We start from the raw sequence: 26,509 nt of genomic DNA on the forward strand, positions 1-26,509 counted from the left end.
GACTTGAAGATGAAGACTGGAGCAGTCTGGACCTTTGATTTCAGCTACAGAGAAAGGATGTTTTTAATCTCTGTAAACTGTTCAGGAGCCAAAAGAGAAACAGATCTAAGAGTTCATAATTCGGCTGATAGGGTGCCACTGAAAGCTTAATGGCGACAGGAGAAAAATTCAGATTTTTGTGTCATCTCAAACATATATGTTAGATAAAAGCATGCACGTTAATTGTCAGAAACCGATAACGGTCCAGAAAACAAAATGTGAGGCTCAAACTGAGTTGGTGTGATCTCACAGACGCCAGATCTTTGCTCCACTCGTCTCTTTGTCTCTGTTCCGATTGGATGTGACAGCTGATATTGAGAGGAAGCGGCATGTGAAAATATGTGAGCACTGCCAGGCTGACCAGCTCACACACAGAGAGCGAGCGTGTCTGATGATGGTAATGACTCTGTGAGTTTACCGTCTCCGGGTTTCATTCATCTCAGCACGCACACACACACGCACACACACACACACACTATCTCTCAAGCACACTCATACAAACAGCAGTATTGACTAAAGGCTCAAATAAACACAAATCCACTCGACACATCGACTGAAACAAGAGCTCAGACGGTGTGGTATCCACCCACACACACACACACACACACACACACACACACACACACACACACACACACACACACACACACACACACACACACACACACGCTCTCTTCATATGATGAAGTCATGGTATTAGATGATACTCTGCTCCTCGGAGATGATCCAGGCCTGTGCAGAATCGATCTGCAGACTTCTCCGTGCAGAGCAGCCGGCCTGATTTCGGAGCTGTAGTCGAGTTTTTCATGGGATGAATCCCTCCCATCCTGGAGTGAATCCCCATGAGGACCACTGCTCATTAACATGCATCCAGAGCCATTGTTGGGATCTTGAAACATGATAATTGCAGAAGGTTGCTGGAAAATAAAATAAGCTTAAGATGCGTAATTGTGCTCTGCTAAGCAGTTATGGTCAGGCGTTCAAAATAAACACAATTAACTTTTGCATCAGCATTTATGATGTTAATGGAGTTTGAGAAGCAGCCTGCATGAGGAGGGTATCCGTCTTGGTGATTTGAGAGTTATAACCCTGCTTCTCATCATGTCAACATGTCAACCCCATCGTGGTTTTCAGACGAGTGGGAAGCAGCTGGCAGGAGAATTAGTGCTTACAAAATCTGAGGCCACGGTTTCCTCTGGGGTGGGGAGGTGGGATTTTGCCCCAGCCGAGGTACACTAAGCACACTGCTCAAAAAAATGAAAGCAACACTTTGTAATCAGAGTATAACATCAGGTCTTTTAAACTTCTGGGACATTGATCGGGTCAGTTAAGTAGCAGAGGAGGGTGTTAATCAGTTTCAGCTGTGCTAGAGGGGTAACAATGAGACCACCCCCAAAACAGGAATGGTCTCACAGGTGGAGGACACTCATATATTTTCCCTTCTCATATTTCTGGCTATTTTTTCCACTAATTTGCATTTGGCTAGGGTCAGAGATTGGACAGGTAGACCAACTCCTCTAGGATGGCTCCTTGCTGGCAGAAGATTTGCTGTCTCTCAGCAGAGTCTCAAGGGGATGGATGGTTACTGTAGGAGAGCTGGACGGGGCTGTAGAAGGTCCTTGACTCATTACTGGGACTGGTATCTGCTTCTTTGTGCAAGGAGGAGAGGATGAGCGGTGTGAGAGCTACAAAATTACCTCCAGCAGGCCGCTGGTGGGACCCCCCCAGGACACCATCTGTCGTCTCATTAGCAGCATGCTGGTTGATAATTTTCACTCCTAACACATTAGTCAGTCCATATCAGTACAGATATCCAGCATGATTGTTTTAAAATCGTTCCTTGAGTGTATCTCTAAGCTTTCCATTCACCAATCAAAGTGTGGCCATGAACTCTGGGGATGCCTGGGCTCATCCTCATGGTGCACACACCACATGTGAAGTGAAACACAAACAGTCGCCTCTAACAGCCAATGAGATGAAGAGCAATCCACCCGACCTTCATAGCAAAACGTTTTCAGTACTCTCTATGAAGTTTTTCATCACTTTTCTCCAAACCTTCTCCTTTTTTTCGTATCTGATACACAGTGTTGGGAAGGTTACTTTTAAAATGTATTCCATTACAGATTACATGCCCCAAAATGTATTCTGTAACGTATTCCGTTACATTACTCAATGAGAGTAACGTATTCTGAATACTTTGGATTACTTGATATATTATCATGCTTTTTTACAACTACATGAATGTACTATTGCTGTGTGATTTATTACTATTACTGAGGGTTACTCACCATACCAATAGCAACTAGATGTTTAAATATTAATATAAAATGAGTAACAGCAGGTTGACGTTGGGTAAGGCTTGTGAGTACAAGAAAACAATTATTAGAATACAATGTGTTAAATTTGCTTAGATAAGAGGGTCCAGCTGTAGATGAGAGGAATAAGGAATGATTTGTCTGCATGTTATATTTTGGGCTTAGCTGTGGCCTGAGAGTGTGTGTAATTGTTTGGAGGGAAAGGAATTTATGGACACTGGGGGTCTGCCTGTCATAAAAGGAGACAGGAAGCTACAGGTGGGGATTGCTGATGCTTGTACCTTTAATAAAAACTCATAATTGTTATAAACTTAGAAGTAGGTTTGCAGGAGACTCTCCACCTTAAATGTAAATGTAAGACAACGAGAGGCCAATGGCCAGTGGATGCAGAGTGGGGGTCTCAGTGTTTGTAATATGTTAACTCTGTTTTCTATGTTGTGTAGAGGAATTTGGTGTAGCTCGGGTGAGGAGATTACTTTTATGACCCGCAGGAAGTCACGTACACAGAGACACACACACAGTGCTTTGACTGTTACACTCACACACCCACATGCACACTCACTCACGTGCACTCACACATACACACAGGTACGCGCATACAGTCACTCACGTGCACTCACATAGACACACGGGTACGCGCACACACAGACACAGAGTTTGCAGGACACCATGGGGGGTTTTATGGTAGGGTCGCTTCTACAAAACTGTGTTTCACAGACAATGGAGTGCAGATCTGCAGAGGGACACCGGCCTTGCACGTCTTCCCTTCTAGAAGATGCATGCTTAGCTGAAGATGAATAAAGGTTTTGTGAAATGACTACTGAGTCCGGTGCCGTCTCTGGATGCCTCGAGGAATAAAAAAGAACCGGGGTGAAACTGGTTTCGTAACAGGCTGCGCTTTTTGCAGAGATCTCGTACAGAAAACTATTCCGCGCGTATATAAAACAGGTCCGCGGCTCCGAGCCATGGTAAAGGGACCTCTGGCTAATAGTCGGGTTTCGTGTCGGGCTCGTAGCCGAAAACTAGCTTTATTTTGTTGTCTGGATCAACTTTGCTAGCGAGAGACAGAGAGAGGCGTTGAAAGGCTGCTTCAACGGAACTTATTGTTTCGGAGGAAAACACAAACATGGTGTACAGTCGAGTCTTAATAGCTTACTTACAGCTGGGCTCGTCAGGCACTCTTCTTGGATGCAGTGGTTATTATTATATTTACATGCTTCCAGCTCCTGTTTCTGCTCGATGACAACTCGTACTTTTCCACTCTCCTTTCTCTCCCTCCCTCACTCACAGACACATAACGGGTATGGCGGTCCATTCTCCCTGCAGCACGGACTACACTGCCCATGAGGCTACGTTCTTTAGGGCTATGCCTGTAACACTCTCTTATTGCCTTCATATTAGATAATTTTTTGAACAGTAATTTTTAAAAATATTTCTTCTCGTCATTATGAGACGCAAGATTAAGACACGGGCATTTGAGCCTCTTAATGCGTGTTTTGTTTGAGAATTACCAAAAATGGAGAGGGCATAGCCTAAAATATGAAACAGGAAAAGACCACAGTGTGTAATCCATTTATTTCAACAAAGTAACTGTATTCTGAATACCACCTTTTTAAACGGTAACTGTAACAGAATACAGTTACTCATATTTTGTATTTTAAATACGTAACGGCGGTACATGTACTCCGTTACTCCCCTACACTGCTGATACACTAAACAGCTTCCCTCGCGCTGCCTCAGTGACCACCTCCTCCATTTCTCATTGCCGGTGGCGACAGTCTCAGCTGTTGTGCATTTGTGGTGAGCGTGAAACGAACATTTAGCTGAAGCTAAAATATTTTCAGCTGTGCAAATCCCAGATTCACCTCCTTTTGTGTCTCCTGGTGCAGATTTGTGTTAGTTCGTCTTAATGTACAGACGTTGCAACTGCACAGTGCAAAACCTTCACTTTGGGTTAATGCACCATCAGAGATGTGGCGAGGAGCTCGGGCTTCTCCACTGGGTGAAGTTGTTGCTTCTTTGCATGCCTCCATGGCACCTCCCTCTTTAGGTTTTGCAGGCTAGAATAAACCCCCGAGGGAGAACCAGAACTCGCTAGAGGTTGTGAAGAGATTGGCGCTAAAACAACTTGGCATAACTTTTGACCTATGAATCATGCTAAGCTACTGTGGTGGAGGCCCATAATAAAAAATCCACTTTTTTCACAAACGTCAAACCATATGGCATCTCCATAATCTCACGCTGAAATCACATTTTCCGTAGACGGCAGCATCTGTGCAAGGTGTGCTCATTGGAGACTTAAATGGACACCTGATGAGAAGCATGAATTTTCCTTCTTGTTGGTGTAAAATCGGAAAGAGCTCTTTAAAGTCATCCTGACAGAAACACCTGGCTGAGCAGATGGATCCTTTTAAGACTTTGCTTCTGTCTTCTTTCCTCCGTCGGTCTGTCTTTAGAATTGGAGCAAGAAAACAGACGCCGCCTTTGCTTTTGTCATCATTTCAGCGTTTTTGGCTAGTGTGCTAATGCTCCTAACAGCTTTCTGCCTCTTTGTGTCTGCCTGCTCTTTAGTTTCTGATGGTTTTTTTGCTTTTTCAGTTGCTCCATCGTCTTTTTTTTCCCCTTGGCATCGAGCTCTCAGAGTTTCAGTCCGTCTGGCTCGAGTGCTAATGTTCCTACCGGTCCGCTGCTCTGATCTGTGTGAATTAATGGAAGAAAGGAAGAAAAGCCCTTTGTTTTGGTTCGTTCTGCTGTAGTTTCTGTTCACCTCCTCCTGTTTTCCATCACCGCTGCTACAGCCACGATCCTGGCAGATATTTGCTGTTGTTCATAACTAAAGATAAGGTGCGGGATCTTGGCATGAGGTTGACTTTACAGAAGGTGAACCAAGGACAGAGAGAGGGAGACTTCTCACTTTATAAATCTGTGTGAACAGCAGAGGTGGATTGTGGGAGTTGTGTGAAAAATCACAGGCGAGGTGTGAACTTTTAGACTTTGCCTCACTTTACTCAAACTTTCCTCAAAATTTTTATTCAGCTGTGTTCAAATATACAACAGAGCATGTTTGAAAAAGAGGTGTGGTGCTGGTTATTCATGAAACTTTTTCATTTCAGTTTTTGTCATGATGACCAAACAGCTTGTCTGGAGTCACTGTAACATCTGAAATGTGGATTTATTTTCATGCAGAAGGTCACGACGTGGCACGATTTCAGTTTTGTTGTGTGTGTCAGAACAATGAGGCAACTGCTGAATGTTACAGGTGTTACAGGAGTGACACATCTCCTGTTGTCAGGCCTGCAGGTATCAAGCTGTTGTTCTCCTTTATCTCATAGTGGACAGAAATTATTTTTGGAGTGGCACAAATAATTTGTGTGGCATCAGATTTGACGCAGAACAGCTGATTGTTCTGTAAAGTTCTGGAGTTCAGGTTATTTTTACTTCCAATAGTGTTAACATACTACACAGGTCAATGACTAGATTTTTTTAAATTTTCATTGTAAATGGGCTAAAGCAGTTAATTAAAAGTAGTCTAACATAAATGTAAATCCTGTAATTTGATTATTATAATAAACCATGTAACTTGGATGGATTAGATGCCGGTGTGACCACAGTGCGCACGTCTGATGTCGCTCACAGTGATCCAAGGGACCGCTCAGGGAGTTTGTGTGTTCGCTCAGACACGTGAAAAATTAGAGGGAACATTGCTCACCACTGTCTCCCCCTTGTAGCAATGCCACGCAATTACATCCCTAACTTTAAATGAAAGTGCAATACCACCATAAAATAAGACCTTTTACATCAAAAAACAATTTACAAACAAATTACAATTGTGACCATACACTTGTGGGCATCACACAAACGTAGGGGGCTGTCTCACACACTAAGGTATGTTAACGTGAACACTGCAAGTGGCCAATCAAATTGTTGTGATGTCATAGTTTTGCAACATGGAACTCGGATTTGTTGGAGGCACGAGTAACCGTATTCGGACCGTATTTGAATGCTCTGTATGCTAAGTTATCAGCTAATGCTAATGCAGCAGCTGTCAGTCAAGAGGCCACGCCCCTAATAATGCAAACTTTAAGTGTTAATACAATTTAAAAAGGCAAGTTGCAAAATAAATTCACCACCTATACAGCTCCTATGAAGGGGGAAACTATTTATAGCAACGAAAACAGTTTTTGTATCAGGCTGCAAACATGTTTATTTCTACTGTAAAATTTCTTCTATGGGGACTGACTCACTGCTGCAGCCTCTAGTGGACATTAGAGGAACTGCAGGTTTTGCTTAAAGAGCTCTTTATCTGGCAGACTAATGAACCATCTTAGAACCTGAGCTCCAGTTCCAGCGAGGGAAGTTAAGTTTGGTTTTATTGAACAGGGATTATCAAGTCAAACACAGTCTGTGGATGCAGGTTGATAACCAAGCTAGCTAGCGTTAGCTGATAACTGCATTTTGGGGCCTTAGTGGTTATTGTTTGAGCAAAGCTTCAAGCTGATGAGATGAAATGTGAGTAGTTTCTATGTTGCTTGTGTAAAATGAATCACTCATTCTCTCCTGAGAACCCCCCCCCACACACACACACACACACACACACATTCACTCTAAAGCTGGCGGTTGGATGATGTCATTATTTTGATGCTCCAGCCTTGACTTGCCAAGTGTGTTAACATTCCTCACATACTTTCCTGCTTGTGTGTATGTGTGTTTGTGTGTGAGAGAGAGTGTGGAGGGGGATAATTGACTTCCTGTGACACTGCCTGACTGAAAATCACAGGTTGACACCTGTTTATTCTCGTTGACGCATTCCAGCTGTTTCTTCTTCTGTTCACTCGGAGAAGGAGGTGGAGGGCCTTTACACAACAACACAAACACAGATACACACAACAACACAAACACATGTATATATGTATATATGGACTTCCAAAGATCCACAAAGACCCACTCAGACCTACTGTTAGCAGTTAAACTCATCCTACAACAGCATTTCCATCCACCTCGCCAACGTCCTAGCTCCCCTCGTGGGGAACACACCCCATCACAAAACTCCACTGGCTTCCGCAACAAGGTCCAGGAACTTACCCTGGATCCAGATGAAATCAAAGTGTCCTTTGGTGTGGTCTCACTCTTCACTTGCATATTTGTAACCGAAGCAGTAGAGACTACACAGTCAACACAAACACATGCCTTCCCCTGTAAGAGCACATGGATTACTGCAGTTTACTCCAAACACAAACGCAGTGATGAGGCACGAATTGCAGAGGTTCAGAGAGTGAGCCGGGGCTTCGGTGCATTCAGCTCGATTTGGAATTAAAGCTCAGTTTGGCTGAGGGTAAGTGCCGCTGATGGATTATTAAGTCTGTGCGTTATTTTTGTCCGACAAACAGGACTACACTAAGGACGGGGAGGTTAGCTTGGATCTTCCAGTGAAGTCTGACATGATGGAGCTGTTATTAAAAGTCAAACAGCGTGACACTAATCTGCTCTCAGTTTGAAGCATCTCTCATAAACTCACATATTTAGGTTTATTCCCCGCGGTCGGGCCGTTCTCGGGTGTTTGCTTCAGCCTGTTCTCGTCTCCAGAGTGTCACTTGGCACCATCTTGTCCTAATGGCGGCGAACCTCATGGCACAGTCACTCCCATCTCGTCATTTATCAACAAACATGGTCACTGTTGCAGTGCCGCTGTAACGCTAAAGCTGCAATAAGGTGGTTTATAATGCGAGCGTGGTATTTGTGGCCCCATGGCTGGGTGGCTCTGTGGGAATGACCTTGGAGCTCGTGATGATGTTTGCTCCGGTCGGACAGTTATGTTCACATAAATGCAAAGTACATTGTTTTTCTCCTGCATTCGGGGTTATTTGTCCTCGAAGCACTCTGTGTGCATGTGCGTGATTCTTTTTGCTCTCCGAGCTGCTCAGTGGTTTTGTCGATAATGAACTGCCATCACGCCGCTCTGGGACCACGACCCTGCCATCACATCGGGCTGACTCACCAGCTTTATTTCCTTCCCTCCTCTTCTTTTTCTAATAAACACATCAGTCTGACTCAGAAGGCAAATCACCGAGCGCCACTTTCCTGTCAGCCGTCCTTCGTGTCCTGTTGACATCCCGTTCGACATTTTGGGGGTCCCACGGGTCCATTCTGTGTGTCAGAGTGTTATTTGGAGAAGTGCTCTTCCTGTTTCATCTCTTCCACCTGACTTTCTTCCTGTTGGAATAATAATAATGTGTTCATCGTGTATGAAGGGCTAATAACTGTTAATTTGGTTCAAATGATGGGAACTGCAGAGACAGCTGACGGTTGTATTCCCTCATTTATCACTCGCTGATTAAACACCATCTGCTGGGGGGTGAGGATGGAGAGAGGAAGACAAGGGGCCAGCGGGCCGGAAGACCCTTCATTAGGGACCTCGTTAAAAAGTGCCAGACCAATCTGTCCGCGATGCTCAGCCATGTGAACGCATCGCCCAGTTTCTCTCTGTGAGCACGACACGAGACCGAACACTCACTGAAAAATAAAAACTTTATTAGCAGTCCTCAGCCGTCTCCACTTCATAACATGAAAGCAGCGGGAGTGACTGTAAAAGCTCAGCTGAAACACATTTATCAGTAAAAACAACTTTTAATGTTTAACCCTGCATGTGAGGCTTTCTGTTTCTGTAACACTCCATCACACAGGTCCTGTTATTCCCCGTTTCTTGGATGCCCGCATCAGAAATTTCCTAAAAAACACAAACTGCCGCTATTAAGTTTCAAATGACAGGAAATTTCCAAGAAGGTCCTGCACAGTCTGGCATTTAAAAGGGGAAAGGAGCACGAGTTGGTGCATGAACTGTTAAAAGTTAATTTGATTTTGAGGTTTGGAAGTGGACGTATGTCAGGGTGACTTCTGAGTGGGTCAAGCTTTACAGCACAGAATAGAAGAAGAGAAAGCGAAGTAAAAAATGCTAAGTGCAAAAAAAAAAAAGGTCTTTTCTGCTGGACCTGAACAGAGTCGATAGGTTTTGTTGTTCTGCACATCATTTTAAATCAGACGGTCGAGATGTGCCCGATGTGCAGACATTCAGCTTTAATTCAACGGGTTCAACAGAAATGAATTTCAGCCATTGTTATATTTTTATATACAGCAATTGGATGATTGACTGACTGGCAGTTTCATGGCCAAGCGAGGCCTGTTCCCTCATTATTTTGTAGCAAACCAAACAAAATAAACCCATTAGAGACTAAGAGCAATCTGGTTCTTTTATTGATAGGAACAAATTCACTGCAACACCAAAAGACCAGAAGGTCCACAGACGACAACCGAAGTGCATGATGACAGAATTATTTCCATGGTTCAGAGAAACAACTTTACAACACCTAACCAAGTTGACAGCACTCTCGAGGAGGGAGGCGAGTCGTCATCAAACTCTGCAATCATAACTGTAAATCCAGAGCGCTCACAGCAAGGTGCAAGCGCTGGTTGCACTCAAGGAGAAGAAATCCAGCTTCTTCTTCAGACTCATAAACCTTTGTTTTTATACATTTCAGTTGCATTTTGCTCAGAATGATTGAATTACTGAATCCTGGACTTAGACGTTAGAGGAGCTGCAGGTTTTGCAACCTAAACGTTGGCTTCGTTTTTCAGCCTCAGGTCGTTGCTGGATTGGGGATTACGGGGCTGAAGCACATATTTTAACTACACGAACACACCGCAGGGCACCGTGTTAGTGTCACATTTTTTGACATTTTGTCAGCTGTTATCTTCTCTTAAACGTGTAAAAAAAACAATAAAATAATCCTAGTTTCTTTGATGATGGAACCTACTTATATTTATAGGAGTGTTTAAACCTCAGAACCTAAGAACACACGTTTAAACACATACAGGTCTGTATAGATCCGGGTCTGATAAATGTCAGACTGATGATTGGCATTTAATGTATTGATTGATCAGTGAGGAACAGCTGAACTGATTTTCAGTCCTCGTACTTCTTCCTGTTCGCTAAAAGAACCACAAGGCCATTAACTGTGAGTCATCGTGAGTGTGTGTGTGTATAGGGTAATCTCATTACCTGTGATCGGTGGCTTTTATACTATTACACACACACACACACACACACACACACACACACACACACACACACACACACACACACACACACACACACACACACACACACACACACATTACTACAGTATGACTCAACCTGTCTGCCCTCCACACTCTGCTCAGAATTGTGTGTGTTGTGGTATTGCAGTGTGCAGGATTACTGTGTATTAGTGATGTTTGTCCTAGGGGTGGGTTTTTATAATTGATTTATCGGTTAAAATCGATTCTGGCTTGGATGACGTAAAATCGATTCATTAAAATCCTGAATCGATTTTTTAATATAAATTTATTTTGCCCGAAATGCCAGAATCTCAGGTGAAATCTCACAAAATTTCAACAACCACTAAACAGCTAAGACAGTAAATGAGAGCAGGAACATGGATTCTGCACAAAGACTTAAACACACAGCGCGACCCGCGGATCAGAATCAGATGTCGCCTTTCTCACAGTCGGGGCTGAAAGCCGACAGCTCGCTGATTCTGATCTGTCGGCGGGTCCGCGCTTTGTGTTCACGCCCTTTATGCGCTGTTTCTAAAGGTGTTAGTTTGATGTCTCTCCAGACAATATTGACCGAACCAGCAGCAAAAGAAGATCCAAACTACGCTTCACATAAACATCGTCATGTATTCACTCTGACTTTTACTGTTTTGCTTCGACCACGATGCACAGCTCTCTCTCTCTCTCTCTGTACTTCAAGAACAGTTTCCCGTCTAAAAATCTGTTTTCTTCATTATTCGCTTGCTTGTTACGCACAAGTCTGCCGTTGTTTACAGCGCTGTCGGCCGACGTTTTTTTTTCTTTTTCGTTTTATATACTTCCGAAAAGAAAACCTAATTTCTGCTGTTCAATACTGAACAAATTCAAACTTTTTAAAATTATGCAAAATGCAAAACGCTTAACCGTGTCTCTAATAAAACCGCTGTAACTTCAGAGGTAATGTTCATGTGTTGATTAATGGTTTTCTTTCGTTTTTGATGTACTGCAGAATATTTTTATAAAATCCCAGGCCAGGAAAACCACCTTCATGTTTTTCTGTGTTTTATCTTCAGCTACTTTGACACAAAGGCATCTGCTGTGACGCTTACACCTGTGATAAAGTCTTGCGTGTGTCAGCTTCCTTTTTATAGATACAAAAATATGTAAATGTACTGATCTGAATTATAATATTTCTGACTGTCAAAATTTCCCAGATTCGAATCGAAGTGAATCGAATTGAATCGAATTAAATCGAATCGTGGATTGAATCGATTCGGGACCTTGTGAATCGGAATTGAATCGATTCTAGAAATCAGTGACGATACCCAGCCCTAGTTTATCCATCTCTCTGTGCATGTTCTTGTGTTACTAAAGTTGTGGGTACAGAAATCACATTGTGGGGAATCGGTGTGGTACTCGTAATGCAGGTTTTTCAGTTTTAGGCTTAAAAATTAAATAGAGGGAAAAAGTGTGAACATCTACTTGTACATATATGTTTGTGAGGACACGTGGGAGTTTTGGGACCTTTCGCATGAGGACGTGTGCAAAGTGGGGACATTTTCAGGCTGTTGCAGTGTTCAGACTAGTGCCTCCGTGTTGTTTCCTGTTATTGATCTTTTTGCATTGATTAATTACTGAAAGAAAACAAGCACACAAATGACATCAGTCACTGGAGAGGAGGAGGGGGTCAAAGGTGAGACGTGAATGTCCCATGTCCCGAGTTTTGTGCCTCGTTAATTCAACGTTGTTTGCTGGATGTAACCAGATGATAAACCTCTGATAGCTATGTATGCTGTTCTTATTAAATTCACGCCTCAGTTCTTCAACAGACCAAACGTCATAATTTTGAAGAATTTTGACTATACAGATGTTTAAAGGACAACATCTGTATGCTTCAACCTTTGGATGGAGCATCTGCTCTTCCACTGGTTCCCCCATATTAGACAATACTGAGACGGAGAGTCTGGCTGCTTTTATATGTTTCACATTTATCCAGCAAAGAATGGCTTTATATATGGCACATCATAATAACATGTATTCATGTGCTTTACAGTTGGATTAGCAGTCTACTTTTTTGGGTTTTGTACCATGTTGTAACATACATACATGGGAAGAGGTAGTTTTAAAACACAAGATTGCATAATAATAATAATAATAATGATGGATTGGATTTATATAGCGCTTTTCAAGGCACCCAAAGCGCTTTACAATGCCACTATTCATTCACTCTCACATTCACACACTGGTGGAGGCAGCTACAGTTGTAGCCACAGCTGCCCTGCGGCAGACTGACAGAAGCGAGGCTGCCATATCGCGCCATCGGCCCCTCTGGCCAACACCAGTAGGTGGTAAAGTGTCTTGCACACAACGACCAGGACACGGGCGACCTTCCGGTTACAGATACGCTTCCCAACCCCCTGAGCCACGGTCGCCCCGTGATGAGTGCAGCCTCTGTTTCCAGTAGCTGCCAGCCAGTATCTAGGCCCGTGTGACTGAGGCATCACTGGTATGCTTGATCTGCACCTGGACTTTCCTAAAAAACTGAGCTGAAGCTCACCTACTTTCATTTCTTTTTCACGTTTGCCATTTTTAAAGCCATTAAGCTGCTTTCTATTATATTTTTACTATTGTTGGTAGGACTCAGAGTTGCCCGTGTAGCTTAAAGTTAGGCTAAAAAGGCTAACAGATTATTTCCCCTCACTTTACACTTGTTGTTTTCATGGCAATAAAAGTAAACAATGAATAAATAAATTCATTAATAAGTGATGAATTACTGTAGGTTTAATAAACACAGTGACAACATCCAGCTAGACCACCGCATTGTCCTGACATGTCGTGATAGATTTAATTTACAGCTGTTTGTAGTGTTGAGGTTTGAGTCTGTGTCACCTGCATTGTGCGATCTGTATCCATACAGATTGTTTGGGTTTAAAATGTCTCTTCCGATAGTAAGACGGCAATAGAGTTTACTGTGCTGCTTAATTTAACCATTTACACAAAAATATAAACTCTTTTAATAACTGAGCTTTTTTTGGTGTTTACTGTCGGCTCTAACAAACTCCTGGTCTAATAGCGCCCGGAAAATATTTCTCAAAATTTCTACAGTTATTAAATATTACGAAGGATGTGAAACCACTGCTGGAACAAAAGCCTTCGCAGAAACACAGTTTCACTGTTTAACAGACCAACTGCTGCAGGAAGAAGATTATTTCATCAGCGCAGATAAATAACTGGGCAGCAGCATCATTAAAAACTCATCAGCGAGGAGTGTGTGTGTGTGCGCGCTCATAAATTCACTGCAGTTATCAGCCAAACAGATGTGACCATTGTTCTCATTAATGAGGGTTTACAGGAATAATTACAGCAAAATGAGGCGCTTTCTGAGTGATTTTACTCTCCGGCTATTAAAGTTCAGCTGACAGACAAACTGCAGCACAGCTCTGGTTAGCGTTCGTCCAGACCAGTCTGGTAAAAAGTTGTGAGGTCTGAAGTGTCGGCTGTAAACACTTCCTGACCCTTATCACCAAGTTTCATTTCTTCGTTACTCTACAGGGAGCTTGAAGTGCTCGGGGCTTGTTAAGCTTGGGCGGGTTGAGCTTTGGGGTCAGGAAATTTGAACCATTAAAAATCAGGTGTTGCTGAATCCCTCGGATCAAGCTGATCTGAGGCCGAACGAACGCTGGCACTCAGAGGACACTCAGAGCTTTCTGTGCATGAGTCTGTTTATCCTGTGAAGCGTGGTTACCACATTAGTATCCACATGGTGTACTCATGACAGCGTTAGCTCCTCTAAGCTGGTCGGGGTTGTGGACAGATGTGGACCTTGTTTCCATGGAGAGAAGAGGGTCAGTCGGACAGACTTTGGTTTTTAATTCAACAATTTGGACACTAATTTGATGCCTAAATGTTTGTGAACAGATGCTCAGGAAGACAGACGTATTAGTGGAGCCTGTTTATTAAATATAAACAGTCCTGCAGCTGCCTCTCAGCAGCTGCAGGACTGTTTTGACAGGACTAACTGGGATATCTTTGAACATCAGGACTTGGAAATGTTCACAGACAGTGTTCTCTGCTATATAAAACACTGCATAGACACTGTTACAGCAGTCAAACGGATCCGGGCTTATCCCAACCAAAAGCCCTGGATGACCCGGGAGGTCAGGCAGCTGCTGAAGGAGAGGAACATTGCGTTCAGGTCTGGCAACAGGGATTACTACACCACAGCCCGATCCAACCTGAAGAGAGGCATCAGAGAGGCAAAGGGGGACTATAGGAGGAGGATCGAGGACCATTTGAAGAGTAATACCAGCCGGCAGGTGTGGCAAGGCATCCAGCACCTAACCAACTATAAGATCAATCTCGGAGCTGCGGACGGTGACCTGGAGCTGGCAGAGGAGCTGAATATCTTCTTTGCCCGCTTTGAGACCAGGGTACCGGAGGTATTGGAGCCACAGCAGCAACACGCCACCCATAGCAGCACCACCCTCACCCTGGAAGAGCACGAGGTGAGGCGCATGCTGCAGGCTGTTAACCCGAGGAAGGCGGCGGGTCCTGATGGTGTGCCAGGTCGAATATTGAGGGATTGTGCAGGACAGCTGGCTGGGATCTTCACCAGGATTTTCAACAAATCCCTCGCACAGGCGACTGTCCCACTCTGCCTGAAGTCCTCCACCATAGTCCCCTTGCCTAAGAAGCCCCACATCACCGGCCTGAATGACTACAGACCGGTGGCACTCACCCCAGTGGTAATGAAATGCTTTGAGAAGCTGGTCCGCAGACACATCACAGCAGCCCTGCCCCGCAGCTTGGATCCACACCAGTTTGCCTACAGAGCAAACCGATCCACGGAAGACGCTGTAGCCACAGCACTCCATGCTGCATTAACTCACCTGGAAGAGCATGGTAGCTATGTGCGGATGCTCTTCGTGGATTACTGCTCAGCTTTTAACACCATCCTTCCACACAAACTGGTGGCCAAGCTACAAGACCTGGGGCTTCCATACAGCACCTGCATGTGGATCAATAGCTTCCTCTCGGGCCGTAGACAGAGAGTCAGAGTTGGCCATCACACATCCTCAGTCCTGAGTCTCAGCACTGGCTCACCCCAGGGCTGTGTGCTCAGTCCACTGCTCTACTCTCTCTACACACACGACTGCACTCCTCGCCACCACAGCAACATCTTTGTGAAATTTGCAGATGACACCACAGTGGTGGGGCTCATTTCCAAGGGAGACGAGTCTACGTACAGAGACGAGGTGGAGCAGCTGACGTCATGTTGTAAGGCCAATAACCTCCTCCTCAACACTTCAAAAACCAAAGAACTCATAATAGACTTCAGAAGGAAAAAGGCAGAGATCCAACCACTATTCATAAATGGGGACTGTGTAGAAAGGGTGGCAAGCTTCCACTTCCTGGGAGTCAATATAGAGGAGAACCTTTCCTGGAGTGTGAACACCTCCGAGCTGCTGAAAAAGGCCCAACAGAGACTGTACTTCCTGAGAATTCTCAGGAGGAATAACATCACACAGAGACTGCTGGTGTCCTTCTACAGAGCCACCATTGAGAGTGTTCTAACTTACTGCATATGCATCTGGTACACTAGCTGCACAGGGGCTCAGAGGAAAGCACTCCAAGGGATCATTAACACCGCCCAAAAGATCACTGGCTGCCCTCTCCCCACACTGGAAGTTCTACACAACGCCCACTGTTTTAAAAAGGCCCAAAACATCATAAAAGACACCTCACATCCTGGCCACTCCCTGTTCGAACTGTTGCCCTCAGGCAGACGGTACAGGGCAATCAGAGCAAGGACTAATAGACTCAAACACAGCTGTTATCCAACTGCAATAACACATCTGAATACTACAAAAAAATGTCCATCACGCCACTCTTGTGTTAATCTATGCACGGTCTGAAGCATGTGTGTGGGAATGTATGTGAATGTTTTACTGTTATATCTTATTAGTATTTTAAGTATTCTATCTATTTTATTTATTGAATTTTATTGTTTTATTTATATTTTGATATTGCTAGGGATGATGCAATGATCGGGGACCATTCTTAATTTCGTTGTTCTCATGACAATGACAATAAAGTTTCTGATTCTGATTCTGATTCTAAGCCACTTACATTTATCTGAGTAAGTCAAGACGTTTGGAGTGAGAGATCGGGATTTTGAGTTTCCTGCTGATTTTGTTTTTCTTTGATCTTCTTCTCTCTAAATCAAAAAAAATCAATTGTAATTGAATAATAATTAAACAATTTAAAATGATTGAACACAAACTTTCTCTTACTATCCAATAATACCAACATCAGCAAAGATTTCAATTTTAAATAAATAGGTTTTTTTTACCAAAACAGAAAAAATATATAATAAAATAATACATTTTATTTATAGGCACCTTTAAAGACCCTCAAAGTCACCTTATAATAGTACACAAAGTAGAATAAATAAATAAAAACATAAGGTAAATGGAAAAAAAAACAAGCATGAAAGTATAAAAAATAAACAAGGTAAAAAATAGACTAAGACAGAATCAGGAGACAAAACTGAAAGAATAGAAAAAAGGGAAAATAATTTAGTGTGTTTTAAACTGAAGCAAATGCTCAGGTTCATATTAGCAAGCAAGCAATTTATTTATATAGCACTTTCAGTCAACTCCCAGCTGAAAGCAAAGTGCTGTACACTTGACATGACAAAAGACTTAAATTAAAACAATAAAATCGGCACATTAGATTAAATTAAAGCAGTAAAATCAGGGTCAAACTGTGTCATAAGCCAAGGAATAAAAAAAAACATTAAAACGATAAAAGTGATATTCAGGTGAATGGAGGAGACGAGCAACACCTGAGTAAAACCACACCTAATCATAAACTAGTCCTAACTGCTGCGACTGATGGTTTGGAACAAACGTCATGAACTGAAAATGTAAAAGAGAGGAAGTACGGCTGAGTTTGTCGAAGTTATCTCGTGTTTGACGTTTGAGGTGGAGGTTTTTTCTGTTTCTAGATTTGTGTTTCTAGATTTAAAATAATAAAAACAGAATAAAATGAAGCTTTTTGTGAAGAGCGAGCGCCTCTTCCTCCAGAATAATTAGTCACGTGAACCCTGTGGGCGTGTCAGGAAGTACGTGAGCTCTTTCTCTTCATGCAGTTTTCCTTTTTGTTGATTCTTTGGCGATAAAATGATGAATAAAAAACTGATAGGATTAACATAGAAAAGTGTCTCCTGTAAAACAAAACAAAAATAGGAACAGGTGACACTTTGTGTGAAGCTTTGTTCAAAATAACAGCGTGTCTCTGTCTGTAGACGAGGTAAGCGCACCGACTGCCCTCCGTCTTCTGTATATCGAATTCAGTAAAACTGTTAAAATGTGTAAAGCTCATTATCTGCAGGCTCAGGCTGAGAAAAGTTGAGGCCAAGCTGTTCATGTTGACACTTCTTATTTTTGGAGTCTCAGTCGGATGTATTACAGCTGGAGGGCTGAACAAAGTGAACGGGGACGTCTGCGTGTGAGCCCAAAAGGGATTAGTGCAGCTTTACCTCCACATAGCATTAACTCAGCGAGGGATGATGGCAGGATGATGGACGGCCGGATGCTATTTGCTGCGGCAGATGAAGGATTTAGCTTTTTATTTCCATGTTTTTACCCAGATTATGTCCTTTTTCCCCTCCTACCTGTTGATGATGACGATCTGGCACAGTCCTATACGCTCTGTCTGCCTTCAGAGTAATCCCATGAAGCCTCAGTCTGTCTCTGTTTTCCTGTCTGCCACTCAGCGCTGACGGAGAATATGCACAAGTGTAATAAAACAGGGACATGCGCCCATTAATAAACCTGTATTGATTTTACTTCTTGTGTTTGCACACGGCTTGAGTCAGATTACAGCTTCATTATAGACACAGGACTAAAATTGAAATATATCCTGTAAAAGAACAATGCAGAAAAATACTCCACAGCAAGTACAAGTTTACCTGATGTTTGTCCAATCCGGCAGAAAAAAGCATCATTCCATTGTTAGCCCTGCAGACCCTGAACTTTCTTTAAATTTGGAATAGATGGTTTTGTATAACGCAAGAATTCTCAAACTTCCATCAAAATATCCAGTAGGATGAAATTATGAACACTTGGTCAGCTTTACTGTAAAAGCAAAATGAGGGCCGACTCCATTTGGAGGTTGAAGTGGCCGTTTGAGAAACTGCAGGTTTTGGCACCTTTCAGTCAACTTCATGGTCAATCCTGCAGGACATCATGCTTCCACCTGACCCACAGTGTGCAACATAAACATTTAAAAAGCCGATTGTAAGTCTTCGTACATACCGTGCAAGCGAGATATCATTATTTGCTTCGTCGTTAGTTTTATTTTTTTGGTCCTGGATGTTGATGGTTGTTTGTGACCGTGTTTGGTCAGATGTTGAGTTTGAGATGTTGATCTCTGATGTCCACATGTCAACGTTTCACTACATCAATGGTGCGAGTTTGGACGGACAGACTTAAACTGCTTTTACTGCAATTTATTGTTTTTTCAAAGAAAGGCATCAAGTGGATTCTTGCTTTTGCTGTTTGTGGGACTTTTTTTCTTTTTTTAATTACATGAGTTCACCTGAACACATGTAATAACCTCGTCCCCTCCTCTCCTCTTCGTATGCAGGAGATGTGGTTGATATCTACCAGAGGGAGTTCTTGGCGCTAAGGGAGCGCCTCCACTCGGCCGAGCAGGAGAACCTGCGGCGCTCCAAAGAGCTGAACCTGGTCCTGGAGGAGATCAAGAGGGCAATCGCCGAGAAGCAGGCGCTCAGAGACATCAACCGCACCTGGAGCAGTCTCTCGGGTCAGTTTTGATCAGCTGTAAAACAGCCTGTTTCATTTTAAGCGTTGTTATCAATAAATTGCATGACTTTTGTCTCACTCCCATTTCTTCTTGTTGCATGTTGAAAATCTACTTGGAACCTTGTTAAGTTCCAACCACGCAAAATATGATGTTTTTGCCATTTTTCAAGTGGTCTTTCAATGTAGCTTGCCATCACCAGTGTGTGAGTGTGTGAATGTGTGCGTGAATGGGTGGATGACTGGATATGTAAAGCGCTTTGGGGTCCTTAGGGACTAGTAAAGCGCTATATAAATACAGGCCATTTACCCTTTTTTTTTTGGTCTTAAACTTTTGATCGGGACTGTGTTTTATATCTTGAATTTGCCTTTTCCCATCATCGTACTGACATCTACAGCTATTTTAGTGCTGTCATTTTTTCCTTTATCTTTACACTTTATTTGATTTTGAAGGTCGTTTCACACGAGTTCTGATTAAAGTGTTGTTCCTTCAGTCGACCAATAAAAATCAAAAGCTGACCTGATTAAATTTGTGATACTGACTTCTCTTTTAAACAGTCTCGACCTTCTGGGGTGTCAAACTCATTCTACTTCACAACTGAACCATTAAACCTATACTGCAGCTTTTAAGAAAACACCTTACAAATGTTCCCTTTTCTTGGTATAAAGAAGTTTCAGTACATTTTTAAAATATCTTAATTATTTATTTTAAAAATATGCTGAGATGTCTCAAGGAAAACATAAAGTTTTAACAATATCTCATTACCAGTTTGCTTCCCTTACAAAGAAACACTGCAGTCATACACTGTCTGAGGTCTGCCATTGATGGCGAGGGTTAAGTAGAGCCACTTTTAGGGGTTTGGGTGAAACACTCTAAGTCCTGTGTCATACCTTTCACAGTGTTGGGATAGACTGCGCTGGTAAAGTGCACAGTCTGCTCCATCTCTCATGATCTGGAAAGCAATTTTTGTTCGACCCCACATTTAAAATAAATCAGGTGCCCTTGAGACCTGAAGTCATGCAGTCACTCAGCATGCAGCGTTTCTGTCCTGGTCTCGCTGCCACGAAGCAAAAACTGAATAATGTGCTCAGTCAGAAGATGTGAAGAATCATCTGTAATCCATTTAAACTGATCTGTTTTATCTGCTGTAATTTACTCTGTGTGTGTTCAGAGGAGATAAAGCTCAATCTGATCTGTTAGCGTGCTCAATTTACTCCGACTTCACTCCAACTGCAGGCGTGTTTCTAAGTACTTTATATGAAAGTGTGATTCAGCCGGTTTAAGCTGGCGGCGGGGAGACCTGAATAAACGTGACCTGATCTCTCCTGGTTTGGCCTCTGTGTGTCTGCAGAGGAGACGAGGCTGAAGCTGTGGAACGTGAGCAGCAGTAAAAACGTGCTGCAGCTTCCCTCCATCTTCCATCATCTTCCTCACCTGCTGAACAGAGAGGACAGCCTACAGCCCGCCGTGCACCTGGGACAGGGACGCACTGGAGGTAAAATCCATCACACCTTTTTCTAAGCACACCTGCATGGAGTTTGTTTGATTTAATAATCTTCACAGCCTGCAAATAGCCTGCTTTCTTGGAAGAAGATTTTAATTTTGTTGAAAAAAGATTTTAAATCTTTAGAAACTTTGAGGTTAAATAAAGGCAAGATCTTGTTTTATATAAAAAGATCTAAAGTTAATATTACAGAGCCTAAAATTAAGCCTTATATAAAGGTACATAGGCATAAGTCTAATGGATCTCAGTCTTTTTGGTAAAACTGTCTTAGCCTTCTTATGGCCAAGGGGTCCTGGCTGAACCAACAGCCCAGGCACTGTGCTCCTCTCCTGGGGCAGCAGCTCACCGAGGCCCCCTTATAAACCCAACATCCTCTGGCGAATAAATACAGAGCTGTGATCAAACAGGCTGACCAAGGTCACTCCTGAAGTGTGCGTGTTTGTGTGTGTGTCAAGCCTAATTTATTTTTAAAGCTTTTTTTCTGCTTAGTAAACCATTTTCTGACAACTCTGCTTTACACAGACGACATAAATACAGATAAAACCACAGAGAACAAACACATCAGAAAATGGAAGATATTTCTGTGTGTGTGTGTGTGCGTGCGCACAAGCAGTCAGATAAATTTATGATGCCCTGACTAAAACGGGTTAGTCGTGTGGAAAGTGCTTTATGGTGCAGCAGAGGACAGAGATAACCACCAAGAAAAGAAACACAGCAAGGAAATTATATATATTTATTTGTGTGTGTGTGTGTGTGTGTGTGTGTGTGTGTGTGTGTGTGTGTGTGTGTGTGTGTGTGTGTGTGCTTGTGTGTGAGAGAGAGAGAGAGAGAGAGACACAAATCTGATTTATATGTTAAAGCTTTGAAACAAAACAGGATCAGCACGAAGTGTTTTCTTTTTCTGAAGCATCAAGGGGAGGAAAACATATTAAACTAAAACTGAAAGACTTAAATGTGCAGAAATATGGCCTGTGTGTGTGTGTGTGTGTGTGTGTGTGTGTGTGTGTGTGTGTGTGTGTGTGTGTGTGTGTGTGTGTGTCTGTGTGTGTGCCTGCGTGTGTGTGCCTGCGTGTGTGTATGTGTGCCTGCGTGTGTCCTTGTCTAGTCTTTTTTGATGAAGTTTCTTTCTTCTTTCTTTCTTATGTTCAACACAAATGTAATGAATATAAGAAACCTCCTGAACATCTTTTAATTTGAAATGGCTTAACAGGAAGTATATATAGCCCTATCCCAATATATTTGGCCTGGCTCTGTGTATTTGTTGGTAACACTGAAAATTTCCCAGGCTCTTGGAATTGAAATATTCTCCACTCCTACAGTCCTTGAACTACCTATGTGTTTCCTAGAAATGTTTTTCATTGTGAAATGTCAGTCTACTCACTGTCTCTGTCTATTTCCTGTGAATATTTATGTTTAACCAGTCTCTCTTCCTAAGACTCTTTCACATCCAGGCTCTGTGTACATACTGGAAATACTCAGTGCTCCTAGATCCCTTAATTAAACCACTGGCTCTGTGTATTTGCTGGAAATATTTACAGCATCAATGCTTCTGACTCTGTGTATGTTTTGGGAAAATGTTAGGTCTCCTTGGCTGCTTTAGGCTCTGTTTATTTCCTGCAAAATAAATGGATCTCCTAAATCCTTGGTAGTGTCTATTTGCTTGGTATTACCAGTGAGTGCTTCTCCATCTGGACCTTTCATATTGTGGGACATTACAGGCAATCTTCACCAAACATTTCAAATTTTGTGTGTGTGTGTGTGTGTAGTCTCCATAGTGATGGGGGTTCCCAGTGTGAAGAGGGAGGTCCACTCCTATCTGACCGACACGCTCACCTCTCTGATGTCAGAGCTCAGCGCCGCCGAGAAAGACGACTGCGTCATCGTGGTCCTCATTGCCGAGGTCAGTGTGTGTGAACTTGTATAACTAACATTGTGGGGACCTGCATCCTAATCACAATCACACTTTAGGGACTTGTCTTCCTTAATGTGACCGAAAGTCCCCATAAGTTAAATCTTTATCCTTTAAAGGTTTATGTGAAATAGGTACTATTATAGACCCAAGCAGCAACGTCCCAGCACTGAAGAACTGATTGAACACAACATCAAGAACTGCAGTTCCCGTAGTGGCCACTTGAGGTGCTACAAATGTTAATATGTATGTCTAAGCATATGTTGACTTCCTGCCTTGGCACTAAAACCTCTGTCCTGTTGTGCTGTGTTTTTTGTTAAAAACATGAAATGATCTTCGGGTAAAGCTAAAGGCTAGATTTGGTTGCGTGCTATAACTGCAGTATGTTTGAATTATACACTGGCTGGTTGTACCTTTGTTGCGCATCAAAAACTGTGTTGCCACACCCATTACTTTACTGCACTACCTCCCAACCTCAATTACAGCGATGATATTAAAAGAAAATCAAATACAGAATTGATTTGATTATGTTCAGTTCATTCTCTGAGAAAGAATCTAAGTCCAAGTGATGTCCTCTGAAGTGATGGAAACACGTGCGTGGATAATTGGCCATCAGAGTGAGTGTGTGTTGATGCGTGAGCTTCCTTGCATGGTTTCTAAAGGCCAGTGGTTTAGCTAATGAACCTCACAGACACACACACACACACACACACACACCGATAATGTCAGTGATTCTCCGTGTTTAGCTTCCATGCTAATGGTAACCTCTAATTGCCCAAGGGAGGTAAAGCAATGATGTTGTGTGTGTGTGTGTGAGCACGCGCTCACACATTAGATCATTAAAGTCAATCTGCGAAATGTGTATGCTGTATGCTCTTTTAATAAATAAAGTCAGTGTGTTTGTGTCTTTACAGTGATGAAGGTCACAGTTTATACTGTCTTTGTTTGTTCCCACTCACAGCTTCTCATCTCATGTTAGTTCAGTTCATATCTCTTCTTACTGTTTTGTCAAATCTCATTTGTGCAAATCCAATCCAATACTGTGTTGGTTAATCTCACAGTACTTTATGGCATCTCTTCAAATTCACCTGAAAGCCCATTAGTAGTGATAATCTCTTTAAAGGAGCTCACTGTAACTTCTAGAAAACCATCATTATTAACTGCACCCATTATGCGACTTCCAGCCATCAATCTGTTGTTTGCATGAGCAAGAGTCAGATTAATGCTATGTTGGTCTGAATGTGCTGTCTATCATGTAAGTTGTACAACAACTTAGAGAGCAGTGTATATACTATACAAAGGTCACATGGACATCAAGTTAGGGCTAGCTTTATAACTTGGCTATCTTGCATGTTAGCTAAACTAATTTATAAATGACCAGGGGGGGTTTGGATGAATTGGCACTTTCAGTTCCATGAGATAGCTTTCAATTCATGCATATCAGCCAGAGACTGTGTAGATTACAGATGTTAAAACATGAAACCAACTAGGAAGTGTCCTAAATCTTTATTCATTTTACTGGCCAACAGGGGGCGACACCTGTGGTTGCAAGAAGACTTTCAGTTGTATAAAGGCAGTGGTTTATAGATGGAGCCAGTGGTTCAGTTGGCACAACAAAAGAAGAGTTATCCCTGCCTTGTACCTACAACTGGGAAAAATATATTTTATCATTTTTGCATACAGCTGTCGTCTACTTTTAAGCTAACAATAGTTAATACTGGAAGCAGAATAGAGCCCCAGAGGCAAAGTGTTTGGCATGTAAATTTCTTTGGGACAAAAACACCTCTAGCTTTGAGTTGGTAGAGGACACTGTACCGAGACTAAAGCTCAAAGTTGTGCAAGCATCTACTGCAGTAGACTGACTGGAGAGTTTATAAGCTGCCGCTGAAGACTCCCTGGTTTATAAACTCAGATCAGTTTCAGAGCCAGCTACATTTCTCTGCTCTGCTGTTTCCATCTTGCTATTTTTCCTTTACTTTCTGTTCTGCAATTTAATTTCTATCTGTTTTTCAGTTGGATGCTTGTGTTTGTTTTTCCTCCAGGCTGATATAATATTTAAAATCCTCTCAATGTTTTTGTTTTTATCTCATAGTCACAGATTTCAGCTTTACTTGCTGGATTCAGGCTGAAATTAAAATTAAAAACTTGGCTTTAATTTAACTTTTGTTCAGGTTCGGGGTTTTGGGTTTCGGATAAACTCGTCACATGGCGTCTCAGCAGGGTTTGTTTATGCAGACGAACAAGGAACGAAAGTACTTAAAGCTTTTAAAGAAGTGTAACATGAATATTGCATGACCAAAGCATGTTCCATTCAAAATGCAGAGGAGCATGTGACACAGCCCAACCTGGTGTCCCGGCCCCCGACAGATCCACCACACATCCTTTATTTCACACGAACAGGTCTGCAATCATCTCCTCTGTCACCTGACTCAGAATAGGGCTGAAAGGTAATACAAGAGAGACGGCTGAGAAGAGATGAAAAGATCCTCTAGCTTCAGCGTCAGAGATCAGAGTCTGTGGTGTTTTCTTTACCATTTAAAGTGACTACAATTTAATGTACGATAACAGTTAATGGTGTCATGACTAGGCTCCTAGGCCACTATGATAAACATGGAAAAGACACAGCAGTCGGCTGTAAACCAGAACATTTATACCAACAAAATTTGGAAAATTGCATAATTATGTCATGGTCTCTTGATTGTGGTCCCAGGGTTTTGAGTCACTTTGGGATTCCTGGTTTCTACTCCTCTTTTTTGGATTGTTGTTAGGCTGAGTTTGGATTTCCTGTTTTGATTTCTTTATTATTAATCTTTTCTTATGAGTTATGGATCCTTTGGTTAGGGTTTCTTGTGATAAGTACAGTTTCCTTGTGTCGTACTTCTTGCTAATTGTTCAGATTCCTGTAGTATTAGTATGCTGTGGTTGTTTTCTGTTCACCTTTAAAGATCAGCTCTCTGTCGTGGTTTCCTGTGACTGTCCACCTGAGTCTTGTTCTCTAATCAGCCCAGTTTTTATTTCAGACTTTGTGGGCTCCATGTCAGTGACATCGATTTAACAAGCCCTTCCTGCCTCTCTTATAGTGGAGAAGTTTTCCCTTTCATTTTCTAATAAAATATGGTCCTATAAAAATATGTGTCATACTTTTAGTGTTTGTTTCATCAGCGAGAGGCTCTAATGGCGTCTGCTTCTCGTTAACACTGAGCTCTGCGGTAAGCTCCACCCAGCTGGCACCTCCAGGATGCCAAAACAAACCACAAACTCTCGGAAAAGCGCGCTGGAAATACATGTGACCGTGCTGTGACCTTCAGAGCCAGATGATTGGGTCCCACAGGGAGTCCATCTGTGCCCTGATTGGGCCGAGCTCTGATGTTACCGATTTCTTAACTTGTTGATGTTTGAGCTTGAACAAGTGTGTGTGTGTGTGTGCGTGCGTGTGTGTGTGTGTGTGTGTGTGTGTGTGTGTGTGTGTGTTTTAGGAAAAAACTAAAATATTGAGATGACCTCAGCCTCCCGTGTGTATTTGTGAACATTCATTAATTAAGTGTGTGTGCATTTGTGTGTTATTGTGCACAACAAGAAAAAGTGAGAACTTGTCGGAGATACTTGGGCATGAGCATGATTCTGCAAGACAGGAAAAGTGTTTCGGTGCCGCCTGTTAACACAGTGGCTGCAGAGAAATGCTAAACAACATAAAACAGCTGTACAGTGATGCACAGTTACTTCACACATGTGAGCAGTTGCTGTAAACAGATGTTAAACAGCCACGAAGAGACAGGCCTGAAGACCACAGAGCGATAACTAGACTACAAAATCACACGAAACTGCAGAGACACCAAACACTAGACT

General features: G+C 42.5%; 1 protein-coding gene across 1 annotated transcript in view; it reads left to right on the forward strand.

Annotated features, from left to right (window-relative positions):
- The window catches only part of mgat4b (alpha-1,3-mannosyl-glycoprotein 4-beta-N-acetylglucosaminyltransferase B), a 125,146-nt gene that overhangs the window by 49,910 nt on the left and 48,727 nt on the right, over nucleotides 1–26,509 (forward strand). Inside the window, exons 2-4 of the mRNA XM_085417645.1 lie at nucleotides 19,074–19,253; nucleotides 20,602–20,745; nucleotides 22,521–22,654. Of these exons, the coding sequence (XP_085273771.1) occupies nucleotides 19,074–19,253; nucleotides 20,602–20,745; nucleotides 22,521–22,654 (458 nt within the window). The remainder of the gene's footprint in view (nucleotides 1–19,073; nucleotides 19,254–20,601; nucleotides 20,746–22,520; nucleotides 22,655–26,509) is intronic.

Source organism: Rhamphochromis longiceps, linkage group LG2 (genome assembly GCF_057381845.1).
Source record: "Rhamphochromis longiceps isolate RC_006_pf linkage group LG2, R_longiceps_female_GT1.1, whole genome shotgun sequence".
Taxonomy (NCBI): domain Eukaryota; kingdom Metazoa; phylum Chordata; class Actinopteri; order Cichliformes; family Cichlidae; genus Rhamphochromis; species Rhamphochromis longiceps.